We start from the raw sequence: 16,314 nt of genomic DNA on the forward strand, positions 1-16,314 counted from the left end.
ATTCCATTCTTTCCATCTAGCCTGTGGAGTTAATTAAAGTCTAAACATGGAAGCGGTTCGAACAAGCAGAGGCCTAATACAGGGAGCCTTCATTGGCACTGTCATTTTCCACCCCTCTGTTAACACTGGGCCATGCCTGGTGCCACCAACAATTCCCTCCTTTGAGAATACTCAACAAACCTTTGGCTGAGTGTTCTCATATACTGTGGACAAAACGTAATTGAGTTCTATGGAGCTGGGGCTGTCAATGAGAGGGTACATAGGGACCTTCGGGGCACGGGGGGTACAAAGTTTACGGAGGAGCAGTTAGAGAGATTAAACTCTTGGGCAAAGCAAATTTTCAGGTTCTCATACGTATTTGACTCTAATTTTTTAGGGATTCCCCTCCATCCCGCATGTGCCTGGGGAGAAACGGGAGTTAACGAGAGGAGTGTTCCCATAGCAAAGAGTAACATTGTGGCAAACCCTAGGCCTGGATACATACTGGGCAAGTAATTCTAAGGCCTAACAATTACAATTCCCCAAATACCCACAAAATTACTACTACTAATAACAAGCAGATTAAAAACAAAAGGGACCAAGCCCACAGGTTAGGCTGGCCCTGTAAAAATAAACACAGCCAACGCTCAGAGTGTTCACGGGGAGTGCGCTGTAACTGTCCAAAGGGGTCACAGGGCATTCCCAGCAGGCCTTACTGTCGCCTGAATAACAGCTTAAGTCCCAGATCGTCGTTGGCAGTCTTCTCCGCAGGTTGGACAGTCCACCGTTCAGGAGCTGGCACTGCTTTCAGACGGGAGTAGTGGATCCAGTTCTTGTATCCCTCGACCTTTGCTGCTGTGTGGGTGATCAGCAGGACGGTGTGAGGTCCCTTCCACTTCTCTTGGAGAGGCTCGTCCTTCCAGGTACGAACGAGAACGGAGTCACCAGGCTGCAGGGAGTGGACAGGGGCATCCAGCGGGAGAGGCTGCAAATCTTTGGTATACCTGTGGAGAGAACAGAGAACAGCAGACAGAGAGCACATGTACTGAGATAAGAAACCGCAGCCTACCTCCCACTCCCCTACCAGAACCGGTGTACCATTCATAGGCCATGCCCTCCCAAACATAATCTCGAAGGGACTAAGCCCTAATCTGCCCTTTGGGAGAGCACGAACTCGGAGCAAAACAAGGGGTAAGGCATCAGGCCACCGAAGAGAAGCCTCTTGGCAGACCTTTGAGAGATGCCGCTTGAGTGTCTGATTAGTATGTTCCACTACTCCACTGGCCTGTGGTCGCCATGGAGTGTGGAGCTTCCAGGTGATTTGTAGAACATCCGAAATCCCCTGAATGACTTGCGATGTGAAGTGTGTTCCATGCTTGACCGGGGACCCCTGAGCTGTAAGCATTCCTCTTTGCTTCCAGAGACCTGCATGAGCATGTAGCACTCCAAAGGCATATCTGGAATCAGTAAAAATGTTAACTCTTTTTCCTTTTGACAGTTCGAGTGCACGGGTTAAAGCTACCAATTCAGCCAGCTGGGCTGATGTTCCGGCAGGCAAACTTTCCGCTTCCACAGTTTCGTGGAGAGTTACAACAGCATAGCCAGCCTTCCTTTGCCCGTCTGTAACAAAGCTGCTGCCGTCAGTGTACCACTCATACTCTGCATTGGGGAGTGGCTGATCTTTTAAGTCTGGACGGCTGGAGTACTGGGCATCTATGATTTCTAAACAGTCATGTTCCTGCTCCTTTGTTTCTAGCAACATAGTGGCTGGGTTGAGGGAGGGGCAGGTCTGCAGGGTAACTTCAGGATTTTCTAGGAGTTTAGCCTGGTACCGAGCTACCCGAGCCTGCGTGAGCCAGAGACCACCCTTAGTGTCCAGCAGGGCTTGAACCATATGAGGGGTATACACCTGCACAGTCCCCCCCAAAGTCAGTTTCTCTGCTTCACCAAGCACTAGGGCAGTTGCCGCGACAGCTCGCAAGCAAGCTGGCCACCCCTTGGCAACTTGATCCAGTTGTTTAGAGAAATATGCCACAGGACGTTTTTAAGTGCCTAATAATTGAGTAAGCACCCCTAGAGCCACTCCCTTTCTTTCATGCACATACAGTTGAAACGGCTTAAAGATGTCTGGAAGACCGAGTGCTGGAGCTTCCATTAGCTTTCTCTTTAATACTTTAAATGCCTTGTCAGCTTCTGAGGACCAGTGAAAGGGGTCGTGATCCATTCCCTTAACACATTCATACAAGGGCTTAGCCCACAGTCCGAACTCTGGGATCCATATTCTGCAAAAGCCTGCCATGCCCAGAAAAGCCCTGAGCTGTTTACGATTGCTTGGGACAGGAATTTGACAGATTGCTTCCTTCCTCTCATTTGAAAGCTGTCTCTCCCCCTGTCTTATGTGAAATCCTAAGTACTGTACTTCTGAGAGGGCAATTTGAGCCTTGCTCCGAGCTACCCGGTATCCTCGGAGACCAACAAAGTTCAGGAGGCTCACAGTGGCGTGGAGGCAAGGGGTTAATCCCACCGCCCCTATTAACAGGTCGTCAACATATTGCAGGAGGAGAATCCCGTCCGGAGTATTCCACTCCTCCAGGTCTTTGGCCAGAGCCTGGCCGAAAAGCGTAGGGGAGTTCTTAAATCCCTGTGCTAACACAGTCCAGCAGAGTTGTTTCTTAACCCTTTTTATGTCTTCCCACTCGAAGGAGAAAATCTCCTGAGATTGTGTGTCAACCGGAATTGTGAAGAAAGCATCTTTCAGGTCTAGGACCGAAAAGTGGGTGTACTGCCCTCCTATAGATGCCAACAGTGTATATGGGTTTGGAACAAGGGGGTGCAGAGTCTTAACCCGTTCATTAACTGCCCTCAGGTTTTGGACCAGCTGATAGGTGCCATTGAGCTTTCGAACAGGCAGGATGGGGGTGTTCCAGGCTGACTGGCATTCTCGCAGTACCCCGTACTTCAGAAACTGATTTATAGTTTCCTGCAGCCCTTCTCTGGCCTCCCTCTTTATCGGATACTGCTTGATCCGCACCGGACCTTTTCCTGGCAGGAGCTGAACCTTAATGGGGGTGTGATGTGCTGCCTTTCCTGGGATCCCTGATGCCCATACTAGAGGAAAAACCTGGTCCTCCCACTGGCTCCACTCTGGGGCTTGCATGGCTGAGGGCTCAACTGCAAGAGTCATTATCCAGGCATTCTCTGGGGGCAGGGTGAGAGTGATTTCATCCTGGGTGAAGTGCAGGGTGGCACCTAAGCGACAAAGCAGATCCCGTCCCATTAGAGGCGTTGGGCAGTCGGGGAGGTAAACCAGCTTGTGGGAGAGAATTCTGTCTCCCAAAGCACATTCTGCTGGGGCATACACTGGACATTTGATTCCTTTTCCTGTAGCGCCGACCACAGTGAGGGAATCTGCCACGGGCAGCTGGAGGGGTTGATTTACAGCGGTTCGAGCTGCTCCAGAGTCTACTAAAAAGTCTATTTCAGAATTTCCCACCCGCATTTTTACTCGGGGTTCCGGGGGCAGGATAGTCCGTCTCCCCTGACACCCCTAGTCTTGATTCTCTGCTGCCATCATAGGGGTATCTTCCCTCTCGGGGCACTCATTTTTCCAGTGTCCCTCCTTCCGGCATATGGCACACTGATTGCGACCCAAACGCCTTTTCTGTGAGCCAGGGCGCCCACGTCCACGGCCTCTCATTCCCCGGCCCCTTCCACCTCCTTCCTGAAACTTTCTTTTGTTACCAGCCTGTACTGCTGCAACCATCATCTTCACTTGCCTCTTTTCCTTCTCTCCCTCTCTAAGGCTGTAAGCCCTGTTTGCAGTTTCCAAAATCTGTGCCACAGACATGCCCATCAAATCCTCCTTTTTCTGCAATTTCCTTTTAATGTCAGGGGCAGCACGGCTGGTAAAGATACCTTTTATAATTGCCTCAGTTGCTGCATTATCAGGGTCTGCGTTAGTGTTTTGCCGAATGGTATCCCGGATGCGCTGCAGAAAAGCGACCGGACTTTCCTTAGGCTCCTGTATGAGCTCATAAGGCTTGGCCCAATTGTTATGGCGAACAGCTGAGCGTCCGAGTCCGAGCAAGAGCAGCTCCTTGTACACAGTGAGGCGGGTCTGACCATTAGGATCATTAGGATTCCACCCAGGATCTGCTAGGGGGACCATATTGGCAGGAGTGGCAATATTAGCTGGATCCCGATCATGCCTTAGTTGTGCTTCTTCTCTTGCCTTAGCTATAACCTGATTCCTCTCCACTTCAGACAACAGGGTCCTCATAAGGATATTACAGTCATCCCAGTCAGGCTTGTGACTGGCAAAACATCCCTCAAAAACCGAAATAAACTTGCTGGGATTCGTGGAGAATTCCCCTGCCTGTGCCTTAAAGGCTGCTAGGTCCACTGGGTTAAAAGGCACATGTGAGTAAACTAGCATAGTAGTGGCCCGGCGCCCCTCCGCTCCCGGGCGAGCCACCACAGTCTCAGTAATCAACGGATAAAGTCCCACTGAAGGAGCAATCTCTGAAACCTGAGGCACCTGGTCTTTATACGGTGGGGGTGTAGGAGCCGAAGGGGACACTGACTCTGCCATTACAACCGGGGAGAGGTTCGGGGAACTAACAACAGTGACTGCCGAGCCTGTCGGAGTCAGATTACACTCTTGCAACAGATCTGACTTATCTCTCAACAACATAAACAACTGTGCATACATAAATTCATTCCACTTATTCATTCGCTGACAAAACAAAGCTAATTGAAGGATCGTGTTGTAATTAAGTGATCCCTCCGGTGGCCACCTTTCCTGGCCCTCTAGCTGGTACTGAGGCCAGTCTACTGTACAGAATCTTTTCAGTTTACTTTTAGTCAATGGATCTTTTTCAAACACTTTCCAATTCATCAGAATGGGTGTACACCGTACCCTGCCTGTACTCTGTCCCTGCCCCATACCTATGGGAAGACACTGGGCGTCCCCAGGTCTTAACAGGCAAACAAAAGGTTAACAGCACTGGACTGTTCCTACCTTATCCACGAGACCGGTTCCCCACCGTTGCCTGTAGCTGCTTCTCCACTATCTGAGCGCGTTGCACCGTAGTGCCCTCCGGGGTCGACCACACCGCGTCTCCGCCGAGGCCCCCGATGAAGTCACCGGTGCGCGCTGAGCATCGGTCGTTGTCGCAATCCGTCGACCTCCAGGAGGGGTCCGGGCAAGGCTAAATTTAGCCTCAAGCCCACCCAGGGACGCCAAAACTGTTGCCGGCACAAAAGGCCTGAGGCGACAGCAACAGTGGTTCGTTGCCCGGAGTGCCTCGCTCCAATTAGACACACCAGGGTGGAGAAGCAAAAAAAGGTTTATTTGAGATCTCAAAGCGCAGGATGCTTGGAGACACACGTCTCAGATCAAGCACACACCATACAAGCAGCTCTCTGTCTTTATACATGATTTTAGCTAAGCATGTCTATTACCCCCAATGCCCAGCTCCCCCTTCCCCCCCCTCTTCTTCCCTCCCTTCTAGTTCCCATACAGCAAGCACATTATAACGTAGCAATTACTCTAAACAGGTTAGATCATACTTGGCAAAAGACATATTATCTCGTTAGTAACTTTTCTTGACCGGTCATTCTGTTTCACTCCCTTTAGCCAGGTGCAAGCAGGCTGTATAATTGCCTCCTGGTACTGATAACTAGTTGCCACACATTCCATTCTTTCCATCTAGCCTGTGGAGTTAATTAAAGTCTAAACATGGAAGCGGTTCGAACAAGCAGAGGCCTAATACAGGGAGCCTTCATTGGCACTGTCATTTTCCACCCCTCTGTTAACACTGGGCCATGCCTGGTGCCACCAACAGGAGTGTAGTGTACAATAAACTGGGTTTGCTCTTGGGCTTTGTTTGGCACAGTGCTGGGGGGCGGAGAGAAGGTAGTGCTCAAAAAACACAAGAACACCGCCTCAACCCTATGGGGTTTGGCACGGCCCTGGCGGCGGGGCGCCGCCCCAGAATCCGCTCTGGTTGGGGGGAATGGGCGAGGCGCGAGCACGCAGAGCGCGCGGGAAGAAGCCAACCCCCGGACCCTAGGAGCAGCGTGTGCATCCTCATTCCTTGCCCAGGCGGTACCGCCCACGCGCCCGGCCCCAGCCCTGTCAGCGCGCGCCCCCTCCTGCCACTGGCTGCCACCATGATCTGCTTGGTGCTTACCCTATTCGCCAACATCTTCCAGAGCAGTGAGTGCCCCCTCCCGGGGTGGGGAGCTGTCCGGGGGAGCCCCCTCCCGGGGCGGGAGGAGGAGAAGGGTGGCAGTTCGGGGTTTTCCCCCCAGTAGGCAAGGGGAAGGGGGCGGGGGTCAGGGATGTCCTTCACCAGCAGGGGGAGGAGGGTTGTCCAGAGGATGCCCCCTCAGGCAGGGAGAGGACACAGACGGGGGGCACTGATACCTCTCTGCCTCATCCGACTCAGCTCCTTCCACTTTCACAGCTCTGCCCCCACTTACTCCCACGGAGCGGGACGGGCGGGGGGCTTGGCACAGAGGTGGCTATTTGGGGCCAGGTGCCTGCTCAGCTGATGAGACACTACTGAAAGCAGAGTGGTACCCGACCCTGCTTTGTGGCAGTGAATTTCATTGCAGCTGGTTCACTCTGAATAAAGCATGTAATCAGGCTCAGGGAGGGAACAAAAAGGCCCCATGGGCGTTTATTTTACAAGTGGGGAAACTGAGGTACGGAGAAGGGAAGGGAGTCTCCCAAGGTCCCATAGTCATCGCTTAGCAAGTCTGGAAATACAGTCTGTCCCTCTTGACTCCTTTCTCTAACTCTGAGCTCACACAGTGCCTGCCTCTGTGATCTATGACAGGGGTAGCTAAACGTACTGATCCTCCTAGCTGCATACAACAATCTTCAAAAGTACAAGAGCCTGACGGGGATCTGGGCTTCAGCTCCATGGGAGGCACCTGCTGGGGCTCAGGGCTTTAGCCCTGCTTCTGCTGAAGCCATGAGGCCCGGCCAGTGTGCCCTGTGGGGCTGAAGCCCTGAGACTCCCCTCCCCACCCCATTGGGTACCATCCCACTGCAAGTCAGAGGTCCTGAGCTCTTCCCCCTGCCATCTGGTAGGTGGAAAAGGTGGGGAAATGTGGGGTGCTCAGTGAGACGCACTTTAACGTAAAAGAACTGCATGTGGCTCATGAGCCATGCTTTCGCCACCCCTGATCCATGCTCTGCAAGCTTAGCTTGCATGTTCTGTGTAAAAGAATATCCCTGACTGCCTTCCCTAGTTTGTTTTCCACATACCATATTTTTCCGTGTATAAGACGCCCCCATGTATAAGACGCCCCCAACTTTTCTAACCCCAAATTCAGGTTTTTTGTTTTGTTTTGTTTTCTTTGCCGCTCCAGCCGCGCTTCAGCTGTTCCCCCCCCACCCCGGACTTTGCCGCTCAGGCACAGGAAGAGAACGCCGAGGTAGGGGTAGAGGGGCCGAGGAGGGCCATGCGCCCCGGCTGGTCTCCGGCGGCGGCCCTGCCCGGCTCCTGCCGCATCCCTCCCCGGCCGCGCGACTCCTGCCCTGGCCCCGCGTCCCCGGCCGCCCGGCTCCCCGCGTCCCCGGCCCCAGCCGCCCAGCTCCCCGCGTCCCCAGCCGCCCGCTCACCGGCCGCCCAGCCCTGCGTCCCCAGCCGCTGGCCCCCCGCCCCCGGCTCCCTGCATCCCTGACCCACTGTGTCCCCAGCCGCCCGCTCCCCGGCTCCCCAGCCTCGCGTCCCTAGCCGCCCGGCTCCCCGCATCCCCGGCCGCCCCGCTCCCCAGCCACCCGGCTCCCCGCGTCCCCGACCCACCGCGTCGCCGGCCGCCCGGCTCCCCGCTTCGCCGGCCGCCCGGCTCCCCGCTTCCCCGTCCCCCCGCCCGGCTCCCCGCTTACCCGGTCCCGCTTCGCCGGCCGCCTGCCCGTCCCCGCTTCCCCGTCCACGCTTCACCCGCCGCCCGCCCGGCCCCGCTTACCCGGTCCCGCTTCGCCGGCCGCCCGCCCGGCCCCGCTTCCCCGGTCCCGCTTCGCCGGCCGCCCGCCCGGCCCCGCTTCCCCGGCCCCGCTTCGCCAGCCGCCCGCCCGGCCCCGCTTCGCCGGTCCCGCTTCCCTGGCCGCCCGTCCCCGCTTACCCGGCCCCGCTTCTTTGGCTGCCCGGCTCCGGGTCCCCGTCCACGGCCGCCCGGCCCCGCTTCCCCGGTCCCGCTTCACCGGATCCAGCCATGTGCAGGCAGCGCGGTAAGAGGGCAGGGAGGAGGTGTTGGAGAGAGGGCAGGGGAGTTCAGGGGTGGGGGGGTGGATAGGGGTTGGGGGGGTCAGAAGGCAGGGAACAGGGGGCTTACTTCCGTGTATAAGACTACCCTCAATTTTTAGTCTAAGGATTTTAGAAAAAAGTATAGTCTTATACACGGAAAAATACGGTACTTAAAGGGTTGTAAAAGAAAACATATCTCCAGTCTAACAAACCAATGTAGACCATTGGACAGCCAAATAGGTGAAATCAGCTCTCTAGAGTGGTTTAAATCATTCAGTCAGGTCCCCTGATTATTTTCACAAGCCTTTTGGTTTAGATTCACATTCAGATTGCTTGAGGAGGTCTACGGTAGCTTGATTTCAAAATCAAAGGCAATATTAGGGTTGGAATATTCCCAGACTTGTTACATGCTCACTCAGATTACATAGAATAATGTTTTGTCCAGATTTTGAAACCCAGAGCAAGTCTGTCTGTGATGGTGGATTTCTTGAATTAGAAAGGCCATGCATTCAGTGGCTTTTATTTTTGTTTGTTTAATTAAGGGGAGTGGATTTATTAAAATATGTGGGACTTGATTAGGATGCAATAAATGGTGATAAATGTAACAGCTGCTGACTCTTCATCTTCTTTGTGTTCAGTCCAAGAAGGATTTGAACTGGAGCAGGAAAGCTCACTGCTGGGTATCAGGACAAGTGGACCCAGATTCTCTAGGAGCAAAGGAGCTAAAATCTAATGCAAGTCTGCGGTTGGATATTGCTCTCTGTAGCCACCAAGGCTTTCTAGTCCACCTCAGGAGGATGTCCTCTCCATCCCTCTGCTCCACCCCCCTACCTGCCAGACTGCCTGCTACCCCTTTCAAAGAATTACATGGTTGGAAACAACTTCTTCCCAGAGTTCCCTGTCTTTGCCATGGGAAAAGAGGTTCTCTCCATTGCTCTAACTTCCAGAGTCCCTACTGTATGTGTGCCACTAACCCCCAGAGCGCTCCTGTCTTGTTCCAATATTGGACTGTCTCTATCTCACAGTGGGAAAGGGGCTGTCTGCAAACCTCAGACTTTTGTCTTCTCCAACCTTTGCCATATATGAAACCAGTTTTACAATCCAAACTGATGGTAAGCTATGCCCCATTTCTATTTGAGTCCCTACCTTAGCAGCATCTGCCTTTTCCCTTATCTCTGGTTTTATTTTTTAATTCCTTGATCCTGGTTGTAGTGACCCCTCTGACCCTGAACGCATGCTGAGGTTTGCTCTAGTCCTAAGTGTTCCTCCTCCTCCTCATCTGCTTTCAGCTTGCACTGGAGTAAATGAGCGCACCTTCCTAGCCATCAAGCCAGATGGGGTGCAGCGACATCTCATAGGAGAGATCATCAGGCACTTTGAAAAGAAGGGCTTCAAATTGGTGGGGATGAAACTCATGCAGGTGAGAGGAGCTGGCAGAGCAAGGGCTGTCCTGGCACCTTTTAAAGGTCATGCCTCTGTGTATGCTCTGTCTTGGGGCTTTAGACCTTTGCAGCAGGGACCTGCTTCCTGATGGTGCTTTGTAAATAATACCTAGTTTTTATATAGCATTTTTTATCAGTAAATCTCAAAACACGTTGCATAGGTCAGTATCATGATCCCCATTTTACATATGAGGAAATTGAGGCACAGAGAGGGAAAGTTACTTGCCTAAGGCAGTGGTTCTCAATTTATTACATATTGTGAGCTGCATATGCGACCCACAGTGTGTTACCTGGGCTACAGGGGCCAGGTGGCAGGGCAGCAGCCGCCTGCCTCTGACCCCTGCTGTGTGCGGCCGGCTGGCTGCCCACCCCAGAGCTCGGAGGGCGGGCTGACAGCCCCGGACCCTGTGGGGTGGGCCGGCTGCCCTGGACCCCGGACCCGTGCTGCGCGGCTGCCCTGGACCCCTGGTGCCCGATCCCATGGGGCTGGCTGAGGTCATTTCTCTAGCATCCCACCCATGGGAGCTCAACGTAGTGATATATCCTCCTACCACTAGATGGAGACAGGAAACGAAAGGAAAGCTCCCTAGTTCTGTCTCCATGCAGGTAGCCCAGATAGGGGGATTTAATTTGGATCTTTTTCTGGCCACCACCATTCAGGGTCAAGTTTTCCAAAACACTTTAGTCTTATTTTCAAAAGTGATTTAGGCACCTAAATCTCATTGACAGTCAATGGGAATTGAGCTCCTAAGTCTCATTTCCAAAAGCAACTTGAAGCACTTGAGATCCAAAATCATTTAGTCACCTTTGAGAATTTACTGTCTTTCTTTTTTTTTTTTGGAGCACCCTACCCCTCTCTGTCTTATGCAATGGACTGTCGTATAGGCTGTTCCATTGTAACTCTGTTTTGCAGCATTTGTTATGGACCTATGAAAATGGAATGGAAACTTATTTTTAAATCGTGCGTGTAATAGACACTTGCTGTTATCTAAAGGGCTGCATTGCAAATAGCCTGTTCTGAACAGAGCCCGAATTCTGCCCTTGTTGATTACCTTAATCCCGAAAGATCCTGTGAGGCAATACACAGAAAGTGAGTGAGAACTGATCTGAAGGAAGAAAATGGGATTCCCCAGATGAGGAATGAACACTGATCCAGTTTCACCTGGCAGTTGTTCCTTCCTGATGAGCTTGATTTCCTCTTCCCAGCTGCACTGCAGAATTCAGGAATCCAGCCCTCAGAGCAGAGAAGGGTCCCTAAACGCCACTTCCAAAGTAGACTCTTCTGGCCACCAGAACAGCCATTATAAGCCATTTTAGGACAGTCCCATCCTATAAAAGCAAACTAGCTCATGTGCTGTGTTTGTGCCCAGGCCTCGGAAGACTTGCTGAAGGAGCATTATATAGCCCTCTGTGATCGCCCCTTCTACAGCCACCTGGTGGAGTACATGAGATCGGGTCCTATTGCAGCCATGGTGAGTACTGGCCAGGGGCCCCTTTCATGCCTTGAACCCGATATCAAATGTAAGTGCAATTAGCATTGAACTTGAGGCCATTCCATCTTCCCTTCATACCCTTCTGCCAGATCCTCTGGCTGAAGTGTTACATTGTTGCATGTAAAAGTGAAACCTGTGCATATCTTTATTTTATTCAAACAGATAATCGTAGGCTTTCTTCAGGCAGATTCTGCCCTGACTTACCTCCAGGCGTACTCATACGAGGTGGTGGAGTTAGCTAGAGGGTGCTTAGAGCAGGATTTCGTCTTGCTGCTCAGCAAGCTGCAGAAGCTGACTCTTGCTGTGCTGTCTTATAGGTCTGGCAGGGGCTGGATGTGGTAAAGATGGCTCGTACAATGATTGGAGAAACTAACCCTGCCGATTCCAGACCCGGAACCATCCGAGGGGACTTCTGCATTGAAGTCAGCAAGTGAGAGCCTTGGGTTTGTTTTTGCTGGGGAATTCTCTGTGTCCCTGTTGCAAATGGGAGGAGGCTCCTTCTGCGTTCTGCTCCATGTCCCAGTTACTCTCCCACTGACTGAGGGGGAAGATGGGGGAGTGCCTTTGAAGTCAGCTCTCAGTGCTCCTGTCAAAGGATCACTTGTGAGCGATGAGCACACCTTATTCTGCCTGGCTCCCAACCTAGGCAGCAAGAGAACAAAGCCCAGATGGTCTGTGGCAGGGTGGGGTTCTCCATCTTGTGTAAAGTAGCCACATTTGTGCAGCATTTTAGGGATTTTTACCCTAATGGTATGGTGAGTTTGGAGTTAAACCTGAGATCTCCTTGTTTGGGGCCAAAACTAATAACACCATGTTGTAGCCATTACTTTCTGGTGCCCCCTTGAGGAGAGGGTAGGCACCACTCATCTCAGCGGTCCCTCCCTGGACCACAACATTGCTGTGGGGTCATCCCAGAGTCCAGTCCTCTGACTGTGCTGTTTAGGAGTAGAGTGGTTGGGAGGCTGCATAAAGTAGCCTCACCTCAGTCCTTGGAAAAATCATGGAGCAGGTCCTCAAGGAATCAATTTTGAAGCACTTGGAGGAGAGGAAAGTGATCAGGAACAGTCAGCATGGATTCACCAAGGGCAAGTCATGCCTCACTAACCTAATTGCTTTCTATGACGAGATAACTGGCTCTGTGGATGAGAGGAAAGCAGTGGACGTGTTATTCCTTGACTTTAGCAAAGCTTTTGATATGATCTCCCACAGTATTCTTGTCAGCAAGTTAAAAAAGTATGGGTTGGATGAATGGACTATAAGGTGGATAGAAAGCTGGCTAGATTGTTGGGCTCAATGGGTGGTGATCAATGGCTCCATGTCTAGTTGGCAGCCAGTATCAAGCAGAGTGCCCCAAAGGTCGGTCCTGGGACCGGTTTTGTTCAATATCTTCATTAATGATCTGGAGGATGGCATGGATTGCACCCTCAGCAAGTTTGCAGATGACACTAAACTGGGAGGAGTGGTAGATACGTTGGAGGGTAGGGATAGGATGCAGAGGGTCCTAGACAAATTAGAGGATTGGGCCAAAAGAAATCTGATGAGGTTCAACAAGGACAAGTGCAGAGTCCTGCACTTAGGGCGGAAGAATCCCATGCACTGCTACAGACTGGGGACTGAGTGGCTAGGCAGCAGTGGATCTAGGGGTTACAGTGGATGAGAAGCTGGATATGAATCAACAGTGTGCCATTGTTGCCAAGAGGCTAATGGCATTTTGGGCTGTATAAGTAGGAGTATTGCTAGCAGACTGAGGGACATGATCATTCCCCTCTATTCAGCATTGGTGAGGCCTCATCTTGAGTACTGTGTCCAGTTTTGGGCCCCACACTACAAGAAGGATGTGGAAAAATTGAAAAGAGTCCAGCAGAGGGCAACAAAAATGATTAGGGGGGCTGGAGCACATGGCTTATGAGGAGAGGGTGAGGGAACTGGGATTGTTTAGTCTGCAGAAGAGAAGAATGAGAGGGGATTTGATAGTTGCTTTCAACTACCTGAAAGGGGGTTCCAAAGAGGATGGATCTAGACTATTCTCAGTGGTACCAGATGATAGAACAAGGCGTAATGGTCTCAAATTGCAGTGGAGGAGGTTTAGGTTGGATATTAGGAAAAACTTTTTCAGTAGGAAGGTGGTGAAGCACTGGAATGGGTTACCTAGGGAGGTGGTGGAATCTCCTTCCTTGGAGGTTTTTAAGGTCAGGCTTGACAAAGCCCTGGCTGGGATGATTTAGTTGGGGTTTAGGTCCTGCTTTGAGCAGGGGGTTGGACTAAGTGACCTCCTGAGGTCCCTTCCAACCCTGATATTCTGTGATTCTATAAAATAAAAAAGTCAGGATGCTGCCACATCTCACAAAAGACAGAGTCCAGAGCCTTCTGAAGGCAAAAAGAGAAGAGGGCCTGGGCAGCAACTTCTGCTTCCTCATCCTGGGGAGCTCTGAGTTCCAGCCCTTCTTTCTGAGTGCCACCCAAGCTGAACAGGGACCCTTCCTCTCTCCAGGCTTGACAAGCCTCACTGGTTTGGTGCATTGGGGTGGGGCTGATTGTCCCCCAGGGAGCTCTTTAACCCCTTCTTGACAGAGACAGGGATCTGCCCCATCATATACCACTTCACACTTCCATAGCAATTTTTATCTTCAGTATGCTGTATGGGCACTCAACTGATCCTCACAACACCCTACTGAGGGAGAGAAGGATAATCTCCTTTTTACATGTGGGGACACTGAGGCAGGGAGAGTGCATGGACCTGCCCAAGGCCACAAAGGGAATCTGTGTCAGAGCCAGGATTAGATGTTGGGAGTATCTGGCTCTCAGTCCTGTGCTTAGACCATGCCCATCTCCTGTGGCATAACAGTTTGCATAGTACATTTGGCCATGAAGAGCACTATGCTTAAACTGCCTCTTTGGTCTCAGGATGAGCCGTAGAGAAGAGCAGAGTTTATGCTCTTTCTTGCTGCTTTATGCTTTCTTCTATTAAAACAAAAAAGTGAGGGGTGTTCTGCTTGGCTTTTACCATATAACGATCAGCAATGTCAAGCCATAGCTTCTTGAAGCCCGCAGAGCCATGGTGGGGAGCACTCCCAGCCATTAACTGAAGTGGTGGTAGTGCTCAGTGTAATAGATGAGCTGTTCTCCTAGCCCTTATTCAGGCATATGAGTTAGTTAGGTGTTAAAAGACAAGCAAGAGTCCTGAATAGTCTGAGGCTCTGGCTACACTAGGGATTTCTATCAATGAAGCTACACCAATTGGCTGAAATCAGGGCTAATTCTCAGTGTAGCCAACTCCTAAATGAAGCTCACATCCCTCCTTATGTAGGTTTCATTTCCTTGGCATCTGATGTCAAACTTACCAGCTCTCCATAGAGTCTTCCAGGGGAAAAACAGGGATCAGAAGACTTGAATTTCTAATGTAAAAACAAGCAGCACTACATATAAAAAAGGCACTTTCAGCCCTTCATGAAGCCAGAGCAGCAGCTGTTACTGTAGATTATAAGAGATTATACTGTATAAAAAAAATGGAGCACTCTAAGAAAATCAGAAGATGGGTTAGCTGTAGGCACTGTTGTTGCTTTGGTGACATGATCTAGGAGAGGGGACTGGTGGGAACTGGCAGCTCCCACATGCCACAGAATAACTGGCATGCCCTGCCCACAGCCAGAAGATGTGTGGCTCTGGGGTAGGGCTCTGAGGAATGGGAGGGAACATGAGGATTGTTCAGGTAGGAATGCAACAAGATGGCACTTGTTCAGCAAACTTTATTATTTTAGCCAAGATGAAATTACTTCCGGCTCTAGTTCCCTGTTGTGTCTGACTTTGGAGAGTACCCATTCTCCTTCCCCACAGGAATGTGATTCATGGCAGCGACTCGATCGAGAGTGCCCGGCGGGAGATTTCGCTCTGGTTCCACACAGACAAGCTGACCTGTTGGGCGGAGAGCACTGAGCACTGGATCTATGAGTAATCAGAATGGTCTGGGGCAAAGGTATCTTGCTGACACACAGGCACAGTACAAACCCATCCATTTTCATTTCTCCTTCTCTGGAGTCACACTGGACTCTGTCATAGTGTGGTTTTTTCATAGGGTGTTTCTATCTAGAGGTGAGTGGAGGGGTAGTGGGAAGTCTATTGTGCACGGGTAACTGACTAAATCACAGCTCTCTGGGATAGTAGCTACTTGGTGCTGCTGGTCTGGTTCTGTCGCTGCTCTGCAGCATCCTAAAATCCCAAGGGGTTCAAGGTGACCTGCAAAGGAAAGAAAAATGGGCTTGTGCCTTTGGCATCTTTATAATGTATAGAAAAGACCTGAAAATTACATTAGAATTTTAGGTCCTGTCTACTATTGAATACTCTCCGGTGATTGGAGAACTATTGATATGATGACATCACAAGAAGTTGAGCAATTTGAAGATTTTGATTAGAAGGGACCCATTGGATGATCTTGTCTGACCTTCTGCATAACATGGAAACCTCACCCAGTGATTCTTGCATCAAGCCCATAATTTCTGGTTAAGATGGAGCATATCCAATCTTGATTTAAAGACCATTGTTCCAATGGTTAATTACTCTTCCTGTTAAAAATGTGTATCTTATTTCCAGTCTCAAATTGTGTACCTACACTGGATCTTGTTATGCCTGTGAGATAAGACTGCTCTACTATCAGAAGTATCTCTGGGCAGGTGCTTAGTGGTGGTGATCAAGTTGCCTCTTCATAAGTGAAATAGATTGTGCTTCTTCAGTCTTTCACTGTAAGGTGGGTTTTCAAGCCTTCAAATCTGTCTTGTTGAACTCTTCCAAACCCTTTCCAGTTTTCCAACATCCTTCATGAGTTATGGCACCAGAACTGGACAAAGTATTCTAGTAGTGGTTTTACTAATCCTGCATAGAGAGGTAATATTACCTTCCTAGTAAATAGTCCCATTTATACAGCCAGGGAGCATTCTAGCTCATCAGAACTGCAGACTGGATCAGCCACTGGTCCATCTACTCTAGTATCCTATCTCTGGCAGGGGCCAAAATAAGTTGCTTTAGAGAATGGTGTAAGAAGCCTTTCATAGGTAGATGTGGGATAATGTGCCCCCACATTGTGTCATAGAATCATAGAAGATTAGGGTTGGAAGAGACCTCAGGAGGTCATCTAGTCCAACCCCC

General features: G+C 50.9%; 1 protein-coding gene across 1 annotated transcript; it reads left to right on the forward strand.

Moving 5' to 3' along the window:
* Window positions 1-6,150: 6,150 nt before the first annotated feature.
* Window positions 6,151-15,127, forward strand: NME3 (NME/NM23 nucleoside diphosphate kinase 3). Its single transcript, XM_044980744.1, has 5 exons — window positions 6,151-6,199; window positions 9,530-9,660; window positions 11,053-11,154; window positions 11,493-11,605; window positions 15,010-15,127. Exons 1-5 carry the CDS (start codon window positions 6,154-6,156, stop codon window positions 15,125-15,127), a joined length of 510 nt encoding a protein of 169 aa, XP_044836679.1. The 5' UTR covers window positions 6,151-6,153.
* Window positions 15,128-16,314: the final 1,187 nt, after the last annotated feature.

The sequence above is a fragment of the Mauremys mutica genome, chromosome 11, assembly GCF_020497125.1.
Source record: "Mauremys mutica isolate MM-2020 ecotype Southern chromosome 11, ASM2049712v1, whole genome shotgun sequence".
Classification (NCBI taxonomy): Eukaryota; Metazoa; Chordata; order Testudines; family Geoemydidae; genus Mauremys; species Mauremys mutica.

Excerpts from the sequence above, each read along its gene's own strand:
- NME3 (XM_044980744.1), top strand. The coding sequence starts at position 6,154 with ATGATCTGCTTGGTGCTTACCCTATTCGCCAACATCTTCCAGAGCA. Across the intron at positions 6,200-9,529 it reads CGCCAACATCTTCCAGAGCA|CTTGCACTGGAGTAAATGAG; the intron begins GTGAGTGCCCCC and ends ATCTGCTTTCAG. Across the intron at positions 11,155-11,492 it reads CGGGTCCTATTGCAGCCATG|GTCTGGCAGGGGCTGGATGT; the intron begins GTGAGTACTGGC and ends GCTGTCTTATAG.